The sequence below is a fragment of the Saccopteryx leptura genome, chromosome 10 (genome assembly GCF_036850995.1).
Source record: "Saccopteryx leptura isolate mSacLep1 chromosome 10, mSacLep1_pri_phased_curated, whole genome shotgun sequence".
Lineage (NCBI taxonomy): Eukaryota > Metazoa > Chordata > Mammalia > Chiroptera > Emballonuridae > Saccopteryx > Saccopteryx leptura.
This window is the reverse complement of record NC_089512.1, coordinates 72748569-72771445: the sequence shown is the minus strand read 5'-3', so window position 1 is coordinate 72771445 and position 22877 is coordinate 72748569. Positions and strand designations below refer to the sequence as shown.

The following is a 22877-nucleotide window of genomic DNA, read 5'->3' as shown; positions in this document are numbered from 1 at the left end:
GAGTTCTAGTCTGCTCATCACCTCCTCCCTGCTTAGAGTAGTCCCGAGGCTGGTTGGAAGCTTGACAAGCCAGTCCTGTCACCATGGCTAAAGGATAGAAAGATATGGCAGAATTACCCAAGTAAGGTCATCCGCCAGGCACCGGGAGGATGATGTCAAACGAAGTCAAGACTGTGGAAAGATGGCTGCCAAGACAATCATCAGATGGACAACTGAGGACTAGTGGGACAGCCCCACCTTTACTTTGGGGCGTGTGTGCACAGCCTACATCCTTGAGGCAGAGGCTGCAGAGAGGTCGGAGGGCTTCTATCAGTAGCCACCCCTGCTCAGTGAGGCTTTCCCTGACAACCTCGTGAAAGATCGCAGCACCTCCTCCAACCTTCCCAGTCTCCCTTTCCTGCTTTATTTTTGTGCTTAGCCAGCTACAGTCTATCTCCCACTTCCTGGTTTGGTACTTGGCTCCCTGTCCCTACTCCGTGCACGAGGGGCCTCACATGTGCATGCACACACACACAGCCACTAGACATGAGCTCTGTGCAGACCTCTGCTTGTGTGTCCAGTGCCGAATACTGCTCCAAGAACATGCTCAGAATGACTGACTGAATGGACGGCAGCACAAAGAAATGAGATTGAAGATGTCTTTGAGAAAGCTGAAGGAGGTGGGTGGGTGTTTACGCTTTTTACCCTTGTCCTAGGCTAAGTCAGAAGATGTGAATATGTGACTGGCAGTTTATCTGAAAGAATTCTTTTATAACCCATTAGTATTTTTTGAGCTTAGAATGTTTTCAATTTAATACAGACATGAGCAGTGCTTTGAAATTACACCACTGATGTCCTCTTCCAAGGCTTGACTAGGGAGGGAAGGTCAGAGGGCTACACTTTCATGCACATTTTATTGTGTTTTATGTATGGGAGGGTCACCAGTTAATGGAGCTTTGGAAATGAAACGCCTTTCTACCCATGAGCAGTGAACTGGGAGCTCTCCCTGCTGCAGTCCTGTGGTCCATGTCATCTTCCAGGAGATTCTAGTCTGTTGACTAGTTGCCAGTTGTAATATCTGGTTATGGAAGGGAATCACCTGGGTAGCTCTTTAAATTGTACTCATTTTCAGGGCCCGCTCTAGACTCACTGAATCTGGATCTCTGGGTCTCAGCCCCCAAATTGGCTTTTGAACACCCTTCAGGTGCTCGTTCCCGTCAGACTGGCGCCATTCTTGGCACCCCGTCGGAAGGCCTGGACCACCGCCAGCCCACGCCCTCTGCAGCGCAGTTGTCACTGTTGAGAGACCGCAGCTCGGAGACTGCACAGCAGAGGGGCCCTGAGAACACAAGTGCTTCTCTGGGAGAATGCACTGAGCCTCTCCCAAATCCCAAACCAACGTGGGACCAGAGAGAGTCAAAGAAAAAAGAAAAGAAAAAATGCCTAGAAAAGACTCTGGCTGGTGGTTGGCTCAGTGGTTAAACATCGGCCTGGCGTGTGGCTATCCCAGGTTCGATTTCCAGTCACAGTCCCAGGGCACACAAGAAAAGCGACCATCTGCTTCTCCAACCCCTCCTTTCCCCTCCTGTAGAAATGGCGCAAGTGACTTGGCCTCAGGCACTGAGGATAGCTGATGGCCTCCACTCAGGTGCTAAAAAAAAAAAAGAAAGAAAAAGAAAAAGAAAGAAAGAAAGAAAAGAAAAGAAAAGAAAAGAAAAGAAAAGAAAAGAAAAGAAAAGAAAAGGAAAGGAAAGGAAAGAAAAGGCTCAGTTACTAAGCAACAGAACAAGGGCCCAAGATTGGCAGAGCTTTGCCACCCTAGTGGGCTTGCTAGGTGGATTCTCGTCCAGGGTGCATGTGGGAGCCTATCTCTCTGCCTCCACTCCTCTCACTAGAAAAAAAAAAAAATAGACCTAAAAAAAAGAAGAAATCTGGGATGAAGCACCTAGGACAGATAAATAACTTCTAGACCCTGCCTCCGTTGGCACACTAAGTTTTTTGGCACCCAGAACCTGAACCTCCTTTTTTTTCAGTGAGAGGAGGGGAGGCAGAGAGATAAACTCCCACATGCACCCCTGACTGGAATGTACCCGGCACGCCACTAGGGGGCGATGCTCTGCCCATCTGAGGCGTTGCTCCATTGCTCAGGAACCAAGCTCTTCTTAGCACCTGAGGTGGAAGCCATGGAGCCAACCTCAGCGTGGGGGGCTAACTTGCTCAAGTTAAGCCATGGCTGCAGGAGGGAGGAGAGAGAGAGTGTGTGTGTGTGTGAGAGAGAGAGAAGCGAGAGGGTTAGGGGTAGAAAAGCAGATGGGTGCTTCTCCTGTGTGCCCTGACCAGGAATCAGACCCAGACATCGACACACTGGGACAACCTTCTCCCACTAAGCCAATCACCAGGGCCTGAATCTTTAAAGCTTTAATTTGTTTAATCTCTAGGATAATTCTTTAAGGAAGGTCAGCTGCTTATTGCATATGTAGGCATGTAAATCCATGTACAGATGTGTATTCTTTCACTCCACAATAAATTTCCGCAGAAGCTAGATAGCAAAGGAACTCTGCCTAGTTTGGAGTGCCCTACAGGAAACAAGACAGTCTCCTGCCTCCCGGAGATTTCGGTCTAAAGAGGAAACTATTGTTAAAACAGCTGAATACAAATAAACTCTAATCATAAACTGTCAAATTCTATAAATGAGAAGAGTAAATGGAAAGGGTGAGTGTAACGGGGACTCCAGCAATAACCTGAGACGAGCAGAGTTGGCCAAGCCAACCCTGGCGGGAACAGACAGGTGCAGAGGGGCAAACGTGTGGGCTGCCACCACGCCCCGCTGGTTCGGGGCACTGAGAAGCTATGCAACCGACTCACCACGAGCGGAAATACAACACTGTCACTTCTGGAGGGGTTCTACTTTCAAAATATGTGAAGGAGGCCACAATCATGCTGATATTAATTAATGTTATTATCTACTATGTTCTATCTTTACTAAAGCCATTATCACAAAAAAGTACACCCAAGCCAGAAGAAATTATTCTACATAAATTTATATTAATACTAATCTCATGACAATATCAGCTAACAGGGAAACAATTTCTTTTTCATGAAAATTATAATGACAAATTAAAATTAGAGAAAATAATTAATCAACTTACCTACTTACATCTCTTTAAAAACGAGATGATAATTTCACAGTCTTTTTAAAAATTTTTTCTTTATTTATTCATTGTGAGAGGAGAGAGAGAGTGAGAGAGAGAAGGAGAGAGAGAGAAAGGGGGGAGGAGCAGGAAGCTTCAACTCCCATATGTGCCTTAGACCAGGCAAGTGCAGGGTATTGAACCGGCGACCTCAGCATTCCAGGTCGATTCTTTATCCACTGCGCCACCATAGGTCAGGCCATTTCACAGTCTTTTTAACAGCTCTGTACCACAAACATTCCCCAACTCTATCAAATATGGCACCTTGTTCGGTTTTTCTTATTTAAAAAAAAACAAAAACTAAACAAACCTTAACACCTTTTCTACCACTTAACATTGAGATCTGAAAGTAGCAACATTCTAGAGCTTTCAATTTTAAAAAATGAACCTTTCTGGGGGACTCAAACTTTTTGTGAATGCAAATAAGTGAGACTCAATAAAATGTAAAACATGAATAAATGCCACAACTGCAGAAATCGGAGAATAGAATTTAAAACAATACTGAATGATTATACATTTACAGGAAATTTTCTGTTAAAACCAAATATGTTGACTAGAACCTTGCAATATAATGGTTAGTTTTCAATCTGTCTTATTAAACACAACTGTTAAATATCTGTGTTCTCTAAATCATTGGTTCACAATTTTATGATGCTTTGGCCTCCCAGAGATACTTCTGATTGTCACAACAGGGGCAGGGTGCTACTGGCATCTAGTGGGTGAGACCAGGGATGCTCTAACTTTGCACAGAACAGCCCCCACAACACAGAATTATCTGGTCCCAAAGGTCAACTGTGCTAAGTTGAGAAACCCTGGTTTAATTGATCCTCCAGGACAAGCAGTCATCACTTCCAAAGCATTGCAAATAGCTGAAGACATTCACACAAAAAAGTTTCTCATCTTTTTGACAATTTCAATTAGTGAAACATTGAAAGGTTCAATCATTATGGTTTTTATTGTTAAATAAATGACTTGAGAGTTACAAGATTCCACTCCACCCTAAAAGCACCTTTCAAAATTTAGGTTTTTGAGCTAAAACCATTCTGATTATAGAAACCCTTTACCCTGAAGTGGAGCTTCTCTGGCCGGCTCCGGATTGCTTGGGGGGTGGTTGGGAATCACGGGAGGCACGAGCGATGAGCTGTCTTCTGTCCACTCTGCAGGAAAGGGAAGAAAGAGCTCACTTAGGATCCACCATCTGCATAATTATAAAGCTGCCCGAATCAATAAAAAACCAGGGCCAAGAACTTTAAAAAAAATTTGGTGTTTGATCCCACTCTATGCTAAGAATATCAAGACACTCTCTCTCTTTCCTAAGACCTTTGAGGATAGAAATATTGTGATATAATCAATCCATCTCCAGTTCTCTCTGGCTGGAGAGTCTACAGTGAGACTAAAAACATCAGGAAGGACAGAGCAAACTAGAGCCAGACCAATAAGGAAGACACTTCTCTACAGCAAAGGAGACATGGGCAGGTGTGCTACGCCAGCCTGTCTGAGGGCGTGAAGGTCAATCTCAGTCTGCTGGGATGCTGTCTCCTATCATCTCTGAACTCCTGGACCCTAAGTCTAGTCTTATTCCCCTGGGAGACCCAGCAGTGACTCAGTGAGTGACACTTGACATTTACCCATGAGTTCCTGTCCAGCTCAGCTCATGTATTCAATTAAGAATTCTCCAAACTCTACTAACACTATCAAGTTTCACTAGCTCAGGGAAAAGATGAAAAAACATGCTTTTTTAAATAAAGAAGAAATTAAGGTAGAAAGGAGAACTTTTTTTTTTTTTTTTTTTTTTTTTGTATTTTTCTGAAGCTGGAAATGGGGTGAGACAGTCAGACAGACTCCCGCATGCGCCCAACCGGGATCCACCCGGCACGCCCACCAGGGGCGACGCTCTGCCCACCAGGGGGCGATGCTCTGCCTCAACCAGAGCCACTCTAGCACCTGGGGCAGAGGCCAAAGAGCCATCCCCAGCGCCCGGGCCATCTTTGCTCCAATGAAACCTTGGCTGCGGGAGGGGAAGAGAGAGACAGAGAGGAAGGAGGGGGGGTGGAGAAGCAAATGGGCGCTTCTCCTATGTGCCCTGGCTGGGAATCGAACCCGGGTCCCCTGCACGCCAGGCCGACGCTCTACCGCTGAGCTAACCGGCCAGGGCTGAAAGGAGAACTTTTTAGTATGTGAATTCTCTTTCTCTATCTCAAATATAGTCTATGTCAAATTATGGCCAAAAGATCAAATCGGGCTTAAATGCCTGTTTTTATACAACTTACGAGTCAAAATGGCTTTTACACTTTTATTTTTTTTTATTTTAATTTTTAATTTATTGTGTTGATATGGTTTCAAGTGTCCCACTAAATATACACTTTTAAATGGTTGAAAACAATATAAAGAAGATTGCATGACACATGAACACTACATGATCTTTGAATTTCAGTGTCTATATATAATGCTTTATTGGAAGACAGACATGCCAACCTGTTCACATACTGTCTAGAGCTGTTTTCACTCAAAGCCCACAAAATTTACTATATGCCTATTGGCACAAAAATTTCCCAGCTTCCATATGTGTCTATATTTATTATATTCAATATTATAAGTGTTATATTTGACATTTGTGTAATCGATATTCTTATGTTATATTGAGGGTGTATTAAACCTATTGTTTTAAAAGAGTACAATGAAAACACTGGAAAAAGCCTAAGTATCTATTAATAAACAGATGGCTAAATAAAGTAGAGACATTCATAAAATAGAATATAATGCAGACATTCAAAATTGTAAGGTAAATTTCGACTAACCAACTGAAATATGTGCAAGAAATATGTGAGAAAAACAGGTCATAAAACTTAAGTTTATGCATATACATAAATTATGATCTTTTTGTTAAAATATGCATATTTGTACATCTCTAGAAAATTTCTGCACAGTATTTATTGCTCAGAATGGGTTGGGAGTGAGTAGGAAAGAATTTAATGTTTTACACTCCTGAATTGTTCATATTTTTACAGAGCATGAATTAACTTGTGATTAAGAAAGCTCTCAAATCATCAGCTTTTTGTGATACCTCCATGTAATATTCCTAAAAGCAAAAGTTAGTTTCATACCCGGTAACTCCTCTTAACCCTTTGAGTAGTATGAACGTTCATGTACGTCCTCGTGCCTCCTGACCATTCAAAGTACAATCGATTTATTTTAAAAATGTGTAAGGCAACATTAAAAAAAGGAAAATGTATGTTTTTCTTGTTTCCATAAACTGGTTATCAAACAAACAGGATTTTAAGTTAATAAAACTGTAACTGAAACTAATTTCATTTTTTGAAAAAACAAAAACAAAAAACAACACTCCCAGGGGTCAGCGAGCATGAAAAAAACTCACTACTCAAAAGGTTAAAGAGCTAAAAGCGGTCGGCACTTAGGTACCGGAAGCTGTACCTAAGAGGACGCTTCTGGCACTTAGGTACCTCGCTGGGGCAAGAGAACGCTTTCACCATCAGAATGTTCTGCCATCTAAAGACGGCTCCTTTCTAAATGAAAATGGAGACTTTGGTGCCTTTGAGTTGGGCCCCCGATGTGCGCTGTCTGGGTCCCAGGGCAGGAAGCCTGGGAGCTCTGCATTCCTCCCTCCAAGACACCAAGTCCTCAGAAGCGCAGAAGGACTTGCTCATTCAGGTCAGTTCCGGCCACACAGGGTGTCAGCACCCGGCTCAGCCTGCGCACCTGCACCCACAGATCAAGAGAAAGCCAACCTTCTGACTGTGGCTGCTGGGGAGGGGGCTGCTGCTCCAGCTGCTTCTTCCGCTTGGCTTCTAGAACGGGGTTCTCATACTGTGTCTTCCTGTTGATGTGGCTGGAGCAGAAGGCAGACAGTATCCAGTTAGGACATATTTCAGCCCATAAGCAAAATGCCAATCAGGTCAAGTCCCATGATTAGAACCAAGCAAAGCAGATGGTCTGAGATGTTGACCATCTTGTGTCAAATGTGCAGTGAGGAAGTGGAAATAAAAATGGTCTCTGATACTACTGCTTCTATGTACCAAGCATTGTATTGTGAGATTTATACACACACATTTTATTTTAAAATCTTTAATACACCGCCTGCTTTCACACCCCAGGACACCCAGTGTTCAAGTAATCAACTCGCAGGTGAGTTGCTTTAATTCAGCAAGAAATAGACTAGAATTATTTAAAAAGAGATTAAAAAAGAGATGTAATGATGTCTATAACATCTAATGCCAGAACTGCTATGTAACTTTATACTACAGAGTTCATGGAAGCATAAACATTTGCCCAAATGGTAAAGTTAAAAGGACTCTACCAACATCTGTCAACTATTTTAATCAATAGACATGGAGTCAGGATTAAAAGTATAAGCCTTAGGCAAAAAAAGACTCCACATGCAGCTAACCTACGCAACTGTGATGAGTTCAAAGTGACAAGACCCAGATACTTCAGATGGTTCCAAAACTAATTTGGCCACGGTAAAACACACACACACACAACACACCACACCACACACATATAACACACACATACACATGAACATAGGTGGCGTTTGACACAGTCTTATTCAGTGTGTGTATATGTACATACATGTTATGCAAATATACACAAGTGTAAACATATTTAGTTTTCTTCATCAAAATCATACTTTACTTAAAAGTTTGGGAACACATCTATTATGTGATTATTTAGAATCAAAATACTAATTAAAGCCAGGCTTTATTCATTCATTTTTTATTTATTTATTTTTAAGTGAGAGGAGAGGAGATAATGAGACCGACTGCTGCATGCACCCTGACCAGGATCCACCTGGCCACCCCGGTCTGGGGCCGATGCTTGAACCAACTGAGCCACTGGCTGTGAGGGGAAGAGACAGAGAAGGGGGGGGGGGAAGAGATGCAGATGACTATTTCTCACGTGTGCCCTGACTGGGGACTGAACTTGGGATGTCCACACGTTGGGCCAATGCTCTATTTACTGCGCCAACAAGCGAGGGCCGGGCTTTATTTTTTAGAGGCAGGCTTGTCAAATAGGGTGGATAGACTAATTGTTCCTAATTTCTACTGTAGGACTGCCTGTTTATTTCCTAACTCTTGCAGGTAATGTCATGCTAAGATATAGTCTAAGATTAACAGGCACTGGATTTAAATAAAACACGGGGTGGAAAAGTGTATAGTAAGAAAACAACTTGCCACTCAAACCAAGTCTCTTCATCAAAGTTGTGGTCACCTGTTCCCTTTCTCTTAATACACATTTTAGTTCAGGGAGAACTCAAAATGAGCCCCAAATAGGCAAGAATCCCACTGAACATGTTTGAGAAAGATGATCTGCTGGGCACACAATGGAATTTCATTTTAGGAAGGTGACAGAAACAGCTGACTTTGCCTTTCTGGTGCTCCAAATCACCAACCCTCTCGTTAGGAAAGAGGTGGCAGTGTGAGCCAGGCCACGGACACTTGCTTTAGCAAACTCTTGATTTTCTGCAATAAGATGCTGAGCATTTTACGACCTGGCATTTTTTGCATCATACCCTTGTAATCACTAGGGTATTACACAAATGACTTTCCATTGTCAGCAGCTGAGGGACAAGAAGCTTGCCTGCTATCTTCATGGTGACAGGTAGGGTTATGATGACAGAACTTTTATATGGCATTTGTTTCTTTCAAAGGATCTGTTGTTAGTTATTTCTCATCTTTCTCAGGGAAATGAAATAAAGCCTATTTATTTTGAAGTCTGAATGAATAAGTAAGTAATAACAGAACTTCAGACTTGGGCAGAGCAAAAAATAGGCAAGCAGGTTCTCCTCCTGAAGACAGCCTCTACTTACTTGACCTATTGAATTTTTGCTTTTCTCACTCACTCATTCATTAATCCATTCATTCATTCATTCAACTAATACTTACTAAGTGCCTGCCATAGGCCAGGATTATGTTGGGTCTTGGTAAAGTCATAGTAAACCACACAGCTTTGCCCCTCATAAATTGTATAATATAATCTGCTATCTTCAGATTCGGGGAATATTTTCTCATTCATTATATTGATAACATATATTTTCACTATAAAATTAAGTTTATACGTATTAATGATGGTAAACTCTGTTTGGCATAAATGTACACAATGACAGGGGTACACACTGTAGCATGGATTAATGGGCACTTACTCTACATAGTAGATACCATAGACAGGGTCTTCAATCTTTTCCCAACCAGCAGGCAGTTCTAAAAAATAAAATAGTTAGAGAAAGAAGAGCATATTCTTAAAGAGCTTAGGGACTTTTAACGTATTAGGCAAAAAGACAAACTCAGAAAAGTGCCTCAAATCCAATTACAACTATGTATCCTAAAAGAAACACAGGCATTGCTTTTATTTTATCAGTGTACTTTTCTACACAAAGAACAATTGTTTATTGCTATTTTGCAAAAGCAACTGAAACTTAATAAAATGCAGTCCTGGATGCCTTCATTCTAAATCAATGATTAAATTAGATTTTAATAAAAATATAGTTAAAATTTGTCTTGAATGCCTAGTTCCTATCTTAAATATTTATAGTTTTCTCATTTTATTTCTAGACTACCTTAACATAAAAGTGAAATTGGATAGAAATTAGTTTCTTTTCATGTTCAATACAATAGTGCTATTATTTCTCTTCCTAGTATAAAATAAAATTTGCATCTTATTTTCCCCTTGTTCCTAATTAAAATGCTACTGAGCCAGCAGAAATGCCCACATTGAGTTGGGATTTTGAACTGCATGCATCTGTCATTCAGCTGCTATATCTGGACAGGCCTATCTTCACCAGCAGTTTGCCTATAAAAGCAGAAACACTGGTCCTGCTCTCCAAGCACTCACTAGCTTTTATTTCTTTTAAATGTGGTAAATGGCATTGGAAGATATAGGTGCCTTTCTGAAAACCCCACTGTATTCTATTGGACTTTACTTTGTAAGGTTTCATATCAAAGGTTGGAACTTTATTAATAAGTAACAGTGAACTGCGTTGGAAGAATCTGTTGAGAAAAAGCCCACTGTGCCAAATAATCTACTTGGTGAAAGAAGCAACTATGTTGTGTTTTGTGTCATCAAACAATTCTTTCAGGCATAGAACAATTATTCAACATAATTTGAAAGCTACCCAGATACATACATAGATACACAGTTAAGGCAAGCTTGTGTAATACAGTTCTCCAAACTGAAGTATTAGTCCTAGAAGTAGCCATTAAGACCAACTTGAATAGAGTATTACAAACACCTGAAATATCACTTTTTTAAAATTAATTTTAATGGGGTGACATTGATAAATCAGGGTGCATATGTTCAGAGAAAACATCTCTAGGTTATTTTGACATTTGATTATGCTGTATTCCCATCACCCAAAGTCCAATTGTCTTCCATCACCTGCTAACTGGTTTTCTTTGTGCCTCCCCCCTCCTCCAACCCCCTCCCTCTCCTACCCCCCCACCTCGTAACCTCCACACTCTTGTCCATGTCTCTGAGTCTCATTTTTATGTCCCACCTATGTATGGAATTATATAGTTTGTAGATTTTTCTGATTTACTTATTTCGCTCAGTATAATGTTATCAAGGTCCATCCATGTTGTTGTAAATGATCTGATGTCATCATTTCTTATGGCTGAGTGAAATATCACTTATTTTGAAATACTAGATTTTTTTTAATTCAAGGAATTATCTGATCACTATTTTCACATAGTGACCATTTTATCCAGGCTTATAGATACCACAAACAGCTCCATATTAAAATGGGGTCTTAGGTGTGTTCCTTAATACGCAGACTTAAACTCTGTTTTGCTCAAATTTAAGCTGCACATCAAGACACATTAATTTCATTGTTTTTGCTCCATGTTATATGTTTGCAAACAAAGAGATAAGGTCTTCTCTCTTTCTTCTAGTCCTTTTAAAAACACTCTTAGCAGGTTTTATCAAAGTCTTTGAATTTGGGGAGATGTAAGCTAATAAGATGTGAGATAGGTCCAATCTGCAGATGTTGATAAAACCTGGCATTTTTATATGCAGTCTTGTGGGCTAATTAGTGCAAATCAAATGCTAGGGAAATAGTTTCCCCTTACAAAGCTGGAAATTACCATTTAAATTAAAATTATCCAGGAAAATATTTCCAAAAAGTTGGGAAACTGAAGATTCAAAAATTGCAAATTGGTACACAGTCCCATATTTGTTCTGGCCTGGGACAGAGAATGGGTGAGTGGAAAGCACTGCCTTATGTTTAATGAACCAAATTTCTTTTCTAAATCAGCAAACTTAAACATTTGGCACTATTATCTTTGATAAAATAGTTAAAAATTCTAAAAGCTCAATTCATTTCATTGTTAATCTGTCCAACATTTAGTGAGTGCCTCCTGTCTGCCCGAGAGTGTGCCAGATGCCAGGGCATCAAGATAATGACAAGTGCCACATCTGAGCAAACAATTCAAATGCCAAATGGCAGGTGTTTTGATGGAGGTCCAAGATACATACAAGAAAATGTGCCACTTCTGACTTTGTCTTGTCACCCAGTCAACAAGGAGAATAATGTCGGTCTACTAGAATTTTTGGACATTTGTAAACTTAAACACATCTCTGGGACAGATTAGCAAACTCCAACAATGTTCCAGTTTTTCAAGGAAAACTCATTTAAAATTGAATAGATTTTGCTTTCTCATTTCCAAAGTGGTGATTAATTTAATAATAGGAATTAGTCCCTGAACGCTTAAAATAGAAATGGGTCATTGATTCAAAAAGAAAATGTTTGTTCTCAAATTTACCATTTGGTTCTAAAGAACTGAAAATAGCAGCAAATATTGAAGCCCAGGAAAAGATGACACCACTTTCTTTTTTTTCACCAAAACTCTAAAGCTACCTGAAAAGCCACGCTGCCCCTTTAACAACTATGGGACATCAGACCAGACTGTACAGCAGGGTCCGGATTGTTCAGGCAGTCGAGACCCACTGGGGTTGCCCAGATCTGGGATGAACCTTAGCGCCCTCCACCACCTCATAAATTTGGAGTAAGCCATTACTTAACATCTTAGAAGCAGATCTTTCTCTTGGATTTACCTCAGAGGTCGACTGCAGATTAAATGAAGATGTTTGTAAATGTTTCCCCAGCACCTGGCTGGCACTTGGGCTCAAACAACGACAGCTGTTCCAGAAAGCACCCAGGGAACAGGGCAGATGTGTGATCTACTTGCTGGCTGGTCCTGCGTCTGAAGCTGCATGCTATACAATCGCCACCACAGAAGCAAGTATGGAGCGGTCAGATGTTCCAAGTTCTTTCCAAAAGGGTTTGTCAGCACACAGACTGAAAGTCATGTTCTTAATCAGAGATGAATTTCAGCACTGTGACTTAGTTTTGATTGAGGGGAGACCTCATTTCATCCTCTCTATCTCTCTAGTGGGTGTCAGCACATGAATACCCTGTAACTCCAAAAGGTTTGCAAGTGTCTTTCAATTCTGGGGAGTACTGTGATAGAGGGTGTGATCAATTCTGTAAACCTGAAGTGCATAATGGAACTACTGACCCCCATCAAGCAACAGAGTTCAGAAATGACAATTGATCTATAATCAAGTGATCTGTGTCCAAAACCTATGCCAACAACGACGCCTCTCAGAGGCAGATTACAGAGAGGGTTTCTTTGTCATATCTGGAATTGTATTGTTCACTAAAAACCTGACAGTCACTGTTGTTTAAGATCAGAACCATTTTATTAAGAAAATGGGTAATAAGCTTGTCAACAGAATGTAGGGTGAATGCAAAAATAAAATAAAATAAAGTCCATGTGTATGTGTGTGTGGTAGACACACACAGGCAAAAATCAAGAGCCTTACTTCTACTCCACGCACAAGAACACACTTGGCCCATTTCTGTGGTAGCATGTTCCTCTGCTGTCCCATGTTAAAGGCAAAAAGTGTCATCAAGTCCTATAAAAGTACTGTAAAGTCCAACAAGAGGGACTTAGGTAATAAATAATAAAACTGGTAAGAGCAATATGAGCTGATCACAGAGACAAATTCTAAGACACATTCTCATTCAGTTTCCTCAAAAAGCAACCCAAGGACCCCCCTTTCAGCTCCACAAAGGAAGGGAAGCTAAGAAATGAATGACTTGCCCAAGGTCATAAAGCCAGTAAGTGGGGGATTTGAGGCCAGGCAGCTGGATCTGATCCAAGCAACATCTCTTCCATTTCCAAACTACTTCCCAAAACTGTGACTATGACCACGAGGAGGAATGCTACGCAGCATTAAAATTTATTAATTAGAGTCTGTAAAAGCATAATTCCCACAATATCACAGTTACATTGGAAAAAGAAAACAGACACCTCTTTCCTAAAACTTTCAGCATTCAAACTTGCATAAGAGTAAGTACACACGCACCCTGCGTTCAGCCATATCGCCTCCTCCAGCAATACAGACAATACAGACAGCGGTAGGCATTCACATGTGTTGGTTCGACAGCAAGAGTGATCTGAATTGGTTCAACAAGTGATCAAGGCACTCATTTTATGTCTGGAAAACTTAGTTCTGCCTTTTTCAATTACTTTCTCAAATATCACTGGACTGACAATTTAAAAAGAAATAGTTTAAAATTGTTTTATTACACAGGTTGAATCTCAAGTCATTCCTACCATGACCACAAAATAACTTATTAATCATGTTTAAAACTAGATCTAGCAATGGTTATCAATCATCATGGGCACACCCATCAATTACAACAGGATATGTGCCAGACATTGAGAAGAACTGAGCAGATTCTAGTATATCATAACTCCAGTCAACCATGACTATCTCCATCCATACTAACATAGCAGTATTGAATGAAAATAATAATCTATATTAAATGTTTATTATTTTCAGTTCAAGCAATTTTAAAATGCTAGGCTGATTCAATTGTTTCAGTACAGTTTTATTCATATTGATGTTAAACAATTTCCTATTCTAAAAATATACTAGGTCAATTTTCAACAGCCAAGACTTTCTTGTGGCATTCTGCCCAAACCTGACCTTTCCCATACATCCTTCTGCAAAGGAATCAGACGGAATGCAAACTGATATTAACATTGGTCAAAGCTGAACATTGAACAGTTAACTTAGCAGAGAATATCACTCAATATATTCTAACAGCAAAGATAAAAGAGTTGACATTTTCTGCCAATGTAAATTATTTCTAAACTATAATAGCTAGGGGAGTCAAGACTAGATTTACATAGCTACATACCCTCTAAGGAAAACAGTATACATAAACCTAGTATCTGGTTTTCAAGCAATTCACTATAGCTACAAACATGTGGCCAGTGACTTAATAACAACACAATACTAAAGACATAAACTATTCAGTGAATAGTCATCTAAATTATTGTATTACTGTTACTCCTGTAATGATCATTGAATCCGTCTCATAGGTTTTTGTTTGTTTTGTTTTATTTGTCCTACCCATGTAGGTAACTTCCCACACCAAAGAAATAACAAAGTGAAGCCGACAGGTTATATGAGAGAATTCAAGGGACACAGCAAGCATCTATCCTTTCAGGTTTTCCATAACCCTGCAATTCCTAGAATGCCTAGCACCCATTTGTGAACTCTCATTGTAGTCTCAATTCACTCAGACTTTCTTTGTAGACATAATTTACTACAACTCTGCATGTGTCAGCAGTCAGGCACAAGCATTGCCAGGTTGACCTTAAGAGGATAAACTAGAATGAAAATCATCAGAGAAGTGCAAACTAATGAAACTGAGCAGTCAGGCAGTTCATGGGAGGAAAAGCATTCAGGGCAAGTCATGAAGCAGCAGCAGGCTGGAGAGTTTACCTAGTTCACTGTCCAGTTCCTCCGTGTGGACCCCTTCTTCTCCAAAGGAATAGCAGGAATGAGACAGAAAAGAGAGAAAGAAAAATTCAGACACCAGCACCAAGAAAGAAACTCCCTTCAGAAAAATAGCAGCAAACACATCGCTTGATTTTGTCCTTACCTGTGTTATGGCTATTTCATTGGCTTGGCTAATAAACTTGAGATCTCAGTATAAATCACAAAATGGTTAAGCGTTGATATTGGCAACATAATTATATGGCTCATTTCCTTGCATGTCAAAATAGAGTTTGATCAGTTGTAAAAGCTGATAAATACCTTTGTGGTTTCAGTGTTCTTAAGCAAAAAGTCACTTATTAGAGACCTTATTTAGAGCAAACAAAGCTTTTAAACCTTTTAATATTAGTCCTTTGAATCCTTCAACAATCCTCCAATCAGCGAGGCAATTATACTCAATTAAAGCATTACTTAACTTATAAGTGATACTGCTGCCTGAAAAATAAAAGGTGAGGTCAAATTGAGAATATCTTTTAAAAAGTGTTACAACGATGAGTTCTGTCACGATGGTGTGTATTAGAGAAGCGAAGCTGGAAGTGCCCTGAAGGCAGCAGTATGCTTTATATAAGATTTCTGAGTGACACAGCCTAGAAAACTAGAGTGAAAATGTTCTCGATAATTTCAATAAGCAAAACAAGTCATGACCCTTTCTTTTCATTCTTGATCTCTCCTGCTGTCAGTAAAACCTTTTATTACCTGCAGAGAGAACACAGGACAGCACACAACTAGGCGCTGATGTGTTAGGTCTCTCCAGCTACAGAGCAGGTGCCGTCCTCTCCATGTGAGCGCCACAAAACCAGCATCAAGGCTGTTTTTACCACCGCAACTGGCTCAGTGCCCAATGCACTTTTGGTACATGATAGGGACTAAACATTTCTCAAACTGATGAAAGAAATGAATTAATTATTGGCTTATAAACAACATAGCCGTAAACACCTTCTACACCTTTTATTTAAAGACTATACAATTGGCCCTGGCTGGTTGGCTCAGTGGTAGAGCGTTGGCCTGGCGTGAGGAAGTCCCGGGTTCGATTCCTGGCCAGGGCACACAGGAGAGGTGCCCATCTGCTTCTCCACCCCTCCCCCTCTTCTTCCTCTCTGTCTCTCTCTTCCCCTCCCGCAGCCAAGGCTCCATTGGAGCAAAAGATGGCCCGGGTGCTGGGGATGGCTCCTTGGCCTCTGCCCCAGGTGCTAGAGTGGCTCTGGTTGTGACAGAGCAACGCCCCGGATGGGCAGAGTATCACCCCCTGGTGGGCATGCCAGGTGGATCCCGGTCGGGCGCATGCGGGAGTCTGTCTGACTGCCTCCCCGTTTCCAGCTTCAGAAAAATACAAAAAAAAAAAAAAAAAAGACTATACAATTGCCAACAGTGATTGACACTGGCATTGTTTCTCAAAGACAAAATGTAGTTTACATAAAACCTTTCATGCCTGACCAGGCGGTGGTGCAGTGGATAGAGCCTTGGACTGGGATGCTGAGGACCCAGGTTCGAGACCCTGAGGTCGCCAGCCTGAGCGTGGGCTCATCTGGTTTGAGAAAAAGCTCACCAGCTGGAGCAAGGGGTTACTCAGTCTGCTGAAGGCCCGCAGTCAAGGCACATATGAGAAAGCAATCAATGAACATCTAAGGTGTCGCAACAAAAAAAACCCTGATGATTGATGCTTCTCATCTCTCTCCGTTCCTGTCTGTCTGTCCCTATCTATCCCTCTCTCTGACTCTCAATCCCTATAAAAAAAAAAAAAAGAAAAGAAAACTTTTCATGAAAACAGTCATTTGGATATTATTTAATAATATCTTTGGAGGCATTCATTCATTTCTTCAATAATTATTTAATGAGACCTACTACATGCCCAGCACTGTACTGGAGATACCAGAGTGAGCACAATCACATCTCTAGCCTTCTAAAGGGGAAGACTAGTGCAAAGCTCACGGAAATAAAAATCAAATTAAAACTGTAATAAGTTCAACAAAGTAAGACATATAATAGAGTGACTAATCTCATCTGGGCAAGGTCATGCAAACAGTTCCTGAGTTATACTTAGAAGGATATGTAGAATTTAACAAGACTTAGAGAGAAAGATGACTAGAACTTAAGTTCTCTGGGAGCATGGCTTTCTGTTTATTGTGTTCATTTATACATCTGAGGTTTTAGAGCACATGTAACATATAGGAGGCACTCAATACACAGATGTGGGACTTAAGAGACTATTCTAAGAATGCACATCTAACTGGCATGCAGCATGTTATCTACAGAGTAGAAAGAGATACAGAAACAATACTGTGACAACAATGTTACTCTTCCTTGTGCTATGATATAAACAATAATTCAAGGCAGCTCTGTGTTAACTGGCAACAGAAAATACAGGTATGGAAACTATACTTGTCATGATGGTATAACCTGGTAATGTATTTACACTGTGTATACAGATGCACAAACATACATATAATTCCTACTATAAAAAGAATATAAGAATGCAAATGTTGAAGGCATAATTACTAAACTAAGTGTATTTGGTATGACTATATACTTGTTCCAAAAGAAATAACATTAACACCAATGATAAGAAACCCAAGAATAAATATTTATTAAATTTGATAACAAAATCAATCAGTAATTCTATTCAATACTTTTACTGCATTAGCACTTTTTCTCAATGAAAAACTACTAGAGTATTTTCTACAACATTGTTTTTCAACTGTCAATCTTTGGACTGGTGCTGGTTTGTCAGAAATTTCATGCCAGTTGGCAAAAGTTAACGAGCCTGATATAAATTATAAATCCAATGACCTTAGTCGAATTTGCTTATTCTCAGGGTGATTTCTGCCTTAACAGTCCCTGAAATAATTCTATTTTCACCAGTCCCCAGTGTAAAAGGGTTGAAAACCACCATTCTACAACCTATAACATTATATTAACAAGCATTTACATACATTCCCAGTATAATTACAGTGAATGCTGACATGAAAGACCCTAGCAGGGCTTGAAGTGCATTCAAAATCATCAGGCTTCAAATAAAGTTTAAATTTTATTCCATAAGGGTTTTTTTTTTTGTATTTTTCTGAAGTTGGAAACGGAGAGGCAGTCAGACAGACTCCTGCATGTGCCTGACCAGGATCCACCCGGCACGCCCACCAGGGGGCGATGCTCTGTCCATCCGGGGCGTCGCTCTGTTGCAACCAGAGCCACTCTAGCGCCTGAGGCAGAGGCCATGGAGCCATCCTCAGTACCCGGGCCAACTTTGCTCCAATGGAGCCTTGGCTATGGGAGGGGAGGAGAGAGACTGAGAGGAGGGAGAGGGGGAAGGGTGGAGAAGCAGATGGGCGCTTCTCCTATGTGCCCTGGCCGGGAATCGAACCCGGGACTCCTGCATGCCAGGCCGACGCTCTACCACTGAGCCAACCGGCCAGGGCCTTATTCCATAAGGTTTTAAAGTTGATGTATTTTATGTTCTGATCTTTGAAAATTGAACACCTATGTATTACGTATTAAACAAAATATTTGAATAATCAGGATAGTCCATTGTCCCTTACGCATGTAAAATAATGCAGCTCACCACACCTGTTCCATTCCTTCCTTACTAATGGACTAAGCAACCAAAACCAAACAAGCATCTCAGTCATGCCTTCTCAAAGGATCAGTATCTTCGCTCTCAGTCAGTCAGATCAATGTGAACACGCAACTCTCCTTTCACTTCATGTAATCTGCAGTCCATGTCTAATGAAGAATCTTGGAGTACAATATTTTGACAGTATTTTACTTTACTGGCCTATGTTTTCAAATAAAACTCAAGGGTACATATATACATAACAGTTCTACCTCATAGGGTAAATGAATAAAGTTTCACTACCCTACAATAAAATATGTATTCAATAATTATCCTAATTCAAATTTCAGAAATGAAGAGCGAGTAGCAAAGCAAACCATTCTCTTTTAATTCATCCATGGCAAAAAGTAATTTTGGTAGAACTTGGGAAGACTTTAGTGTACTGAAAAGGAACACATTAGTTCTGTCTTAATTTTTTTCCATTTTGGAAAAGTAATTAGAAATTCCAAAGCCTTGATAGAAACTTTCTAAAACACTAACTTTAAGCCAGTTGATTCTTTTTTGAGACTAACAAGGAGAGTGGGCCTAGGGTAGTGGTTCTCAAAGTGTGTGCCAGGGCGCACTGGTATGCCCTAGAAGATTCCCAGGTACACCCTATGGGATTCCAGAGAAATATGTGCCTGTTGGGGACCAAAACACCAACAGGGTTTTTGGGGGATAGAGGTGTGGGGAATTGGCTGTAAGCTGACAGTCTGCCCAATTCCTCACCTCACTTGCCTGATTAGGTTGCAAAAGGCTGTTAAGCTGTGGTGTTGGATTGTTTACACTACCCCTATGTTCCCTGGAAAGACTGGAGGCAAGTTTCTTCTATCCTTTGTTTGGTGTAAAGTTAAGATGATATGTATGGTGGGGGTTTTCTGCACTCAACACAATTAGGAGTAAAAAGAAAGGAATTCTTCAATGTACTGACGAGGAAATGAGAGTTTGCCTTTCAAATATATGCCCAAATATTGAAGAAATCGCTAGGACATATCAGGCTCATGTTTCTCATAAACACAAGAATAAAAAAACTTAACACATTTGCTCTGGGACCTGCCGAATTTACTAAATCTTACTAAGAATGTATCTATATATATAAAAAGATAACTTTTTTCATTTTTTTGTTTTTTTAACCCCCTCCTTTTTTTTTTTACAAATTCTAAAAAGCATAACTCAAAAAATGTAACATAAAAATGTTTTCTAATGTCAGAATAAATTTAATTTTGTCATATTTATTTCATTTAATTACCAAAAAAGCATGGTTGGACTTTATATTTTTTTCTTTAATATTTGACTTAATTAATATAAAATATTTCTCAGAAATTTGTATATAGTGTGCCTACATTTATTTGTAGGATTTTAAATGCACCCTGACTTCAAAAAGTTTGAGAACCACTGACCTAGGGTGACACTTCAGCCTCTTTCTTAAAAAAAGTTCACTTTTCAGGTACTTAGGATATACTCTAAATTATACAGAGATTTCCAAAGAAGCCAATATCTACTTTCTCCATACCATAACTCAGAAAATAACAGTTATAAAACATGGACAGTTTGAGAAAAGCTACTGATTTTCCCCCTAAGACTTTCATAATACAGAATAAGGGTTCAATAGTAAGTCTGTATTTCTTAGAGAATTTCTACAGTTTTCTCCAGGTTTCTGAAGGCAGAGCTTGTATTTTCAGGTGAATAGTTTCTGATTGTGAAGTTGTTTCCAATGGGGATATGACTATATATATCTGCCTTTATGTATAAACAAATCATCCTTTTACAACAATTCTGATTTCCCTTCCACTTTTAGAGACCTGAGTGCATTTACTAGACACTGGGTTACTTTTTAAAAACTCATTGTTAAAACTGGTTGACCTTGCTATAACTCTTCAAAATGTGGCTTTAAAATGAAGGCTCTCCAAGCCCCTTACCGTCATCTTCACACTCCTCCAGAGGCTTCTGCTGCTTGCTCAGGCACCGAGGGTCCAACCAAGACGTTGTTTTTGTGTTATGGCTAAAATCCAGAAAAACAAACAAACAAGGAATATGTTTGAAAAGGAAAAGCACAGAGCCCAATGACAAAAGAATTATACCCTCCTGAGCATTGCTCTTCCACCCACTGAAGATACTTGGCACGAGCGGACCCGGGGCAGAAGCAAGCCTGAGTCTGGAATGATAGAACGGCTCAAGGGAAGATCTTCGGCAGGTTTTCTACTTAACATGAGATACAACCATTCTGTTACTGAGAGCTGAAATCCTAATACCAGTTTTATTTTTGAAAAATGAGTTCCAAATGATACCCCTTATCATACTGCCTACTGTTGTCTAGACTCAGTCTTTACATTTGCTGAAGAGCAAACTACAATATATACTGCTCACAAAAATTAAAATTAAATAAAAAATAATTGCCCTAATTTTTGTGAGCAGTATATTTTAAATTTGCTACGACTTAAATTTTGAATACTGAACTTTACAAAGAAGGCTGCTAGCTCATTCAGTTACATAAGAATTCTTATATCAATGGGAAACTACTTCAATTCATGCAAGTGGCTCAAAGCAGCTAATACATGTATCATGAGTTGCAGCATCCCAAATCACAGTTTAGATATGGTGAAGGCAACCCAAGATTACCTAACATAAACAAAACCTGGGCCAAGAAAAACCATGGAGAAGGTAAAGATGCTGCCCAGCTATCTTCTAGAGCAGTGATTTTCAACCTTTGTTTCTCATGCACTCATAAGCTAATTACTAAAGAAAAAGGGGCTCTGACCTCTTCTTCTTTAGGAACTAATTTATTTGTGCCATGAGATGAAAATGGTTGTATTTAGTCAGGAGCACTGACCTTAGTAATTAGTGTGTGTTTGTGCTATGAAAAAAAAAGGTTGAGCAGTGGTCCCCAACCCCCGGGCCGCGGGCTGGTACTGGTCCGTGGGCCATTTGGTACCAGTCCGCAGAGAAAGAATAAATAACTTACATTATTTCCATTTTATTTATATTTAAGTCCGAATGATGTTTTATTTTTAAAAAATGACCAGATTTCCTCCGTTACATCCATCTAAGACTCATTCTTGACACTTGTCTCGGTTATGTGATACATTTATCCGTCCCACCCTAAAGGAAAATAAAAAATATTTTCTGACATTAAACTGGTTCGTGGCCCAAAAAAGGTTGGGGACCACTGTTCTAGAGGATGTAAGTCTAGATGAAGCGTTCCAGCAGATACTGAATGGAGCCTTGAAGGTCTGAAAGTGTGCAGAAACATTTCCAATCATATAAGAAATGTCACGAGAATGACTGGCAGAATTGACCGAAACAGATCCCTACACAGGGGCAGTTTTGTTTGAGCTCCCAGTCCACTCCATGCAAGCTAAAGGGGCGGAGCAGAGGGCTGGCTGCAAGTCCAGGAGTTCATGCTGCAAACCAGAAATGAAAATAAAAAATTTAAAATAAAATTCTTTTTAAAGTTTAGGCAGTAACCTACAAAATTTTTTGAAATCTGGTTTAGGTTGTAAATATGTTTTTTAAAATTGCCAGAGTTCTTGATCTTAGATTCAAATCATATTAAATGTTGGAAAATAATTATGCCTTCAGTAAGAACAGATGTGCAAATGTATATAACATGTCATCTCAGCTAGATTAAAAGAAAAGAAAGTTAACGTAACAACTATCTCCATCAATACTATTGTCTGTCTACTTACAACTATGGATTCTGTTCTTTTATATGTTACAATTTAATTCTTACAATAACCCTATAAAAGGAGTATTATTAGTGTTAAAATGTTTTCTCTCATATTGCAGATAAGGAAACTGAGGACAGAAAGGGGAAGAAATTTGCCCAAGGACACTCTGATGATACATGGCAGAAATGGGAATCAAACTCAGGGAGTCTTAACACTAGAATGCACAGTAATACAGTAAAAATGGTTACTGCAGGGAGGAAAGATTATGTATGATTAAAAAAAAAAAGCTTAAAAAATTTTTTGAGATTATTGCAGATTCATAGGCAGTTAAAAACAAACAAATGAACAAACAAACAAACAATACCCAGAGAGATCCCACATTGCCTTTACCCAGATATCACCAATGGTACCATTTTCCAATTATAATAAACTGTCACATCCAAGACGCTGCTATCCAGATGGTCGGGACACAAAGCATTTCCATCATCACAGGGTCCCCCACGTTGCCTTTGTACAGACATACCTGACTCCCTTCTCATCCTCCCCCAATCCCCATAAAACCAGTTTTTAAACTAGCAACCACTAATC

At 39.9% G+C, this 22877-nt stretch overlaps 1 protein-coding gene across 12 annotated transcripts in view; it reads right to left on the bottom strand.

The window, feature by feature from the left end:
• The window catches only part of MAGI1 (membrane associated guanylate kinase, WW and PDZ domain containing 1), a 778572-nt gene that overhangs the window by 90790 nt on the left and 664905 nt on the right, over positions 1–22877 (bottom strand). For 9 of the 12 annotated variants that reach the window (XM_066351952.1, XM_066351954.1, XM_066351956.1 and 6 more), the window contains exons 6-10: positions 20541–20623; positions 14985–15020; positions 9331–9388; positions 6917–7017; positions 4235–4327 (exon numbers count right to left, since the gene is read on the bottom strand). In XM_066351952.1, coding sequence (XP_066208049.1) covers positions 4235–4327; positions 6917–7017; positions 9331–9388; positions 14985–15020; positions 20541–20623 — 371 coding nt within the window. The remainder of the gene's footprint in view (positions 1–4234; positions 4328–6916; positions 7018–9330; positions 9389–14984; positions 15021–20540; positions 20624–22877) is intronic. The other 3 variants (XM_066351957.1, XM_066351958.1, XM_066351964.1) reach the window with 1 other exon arrangement.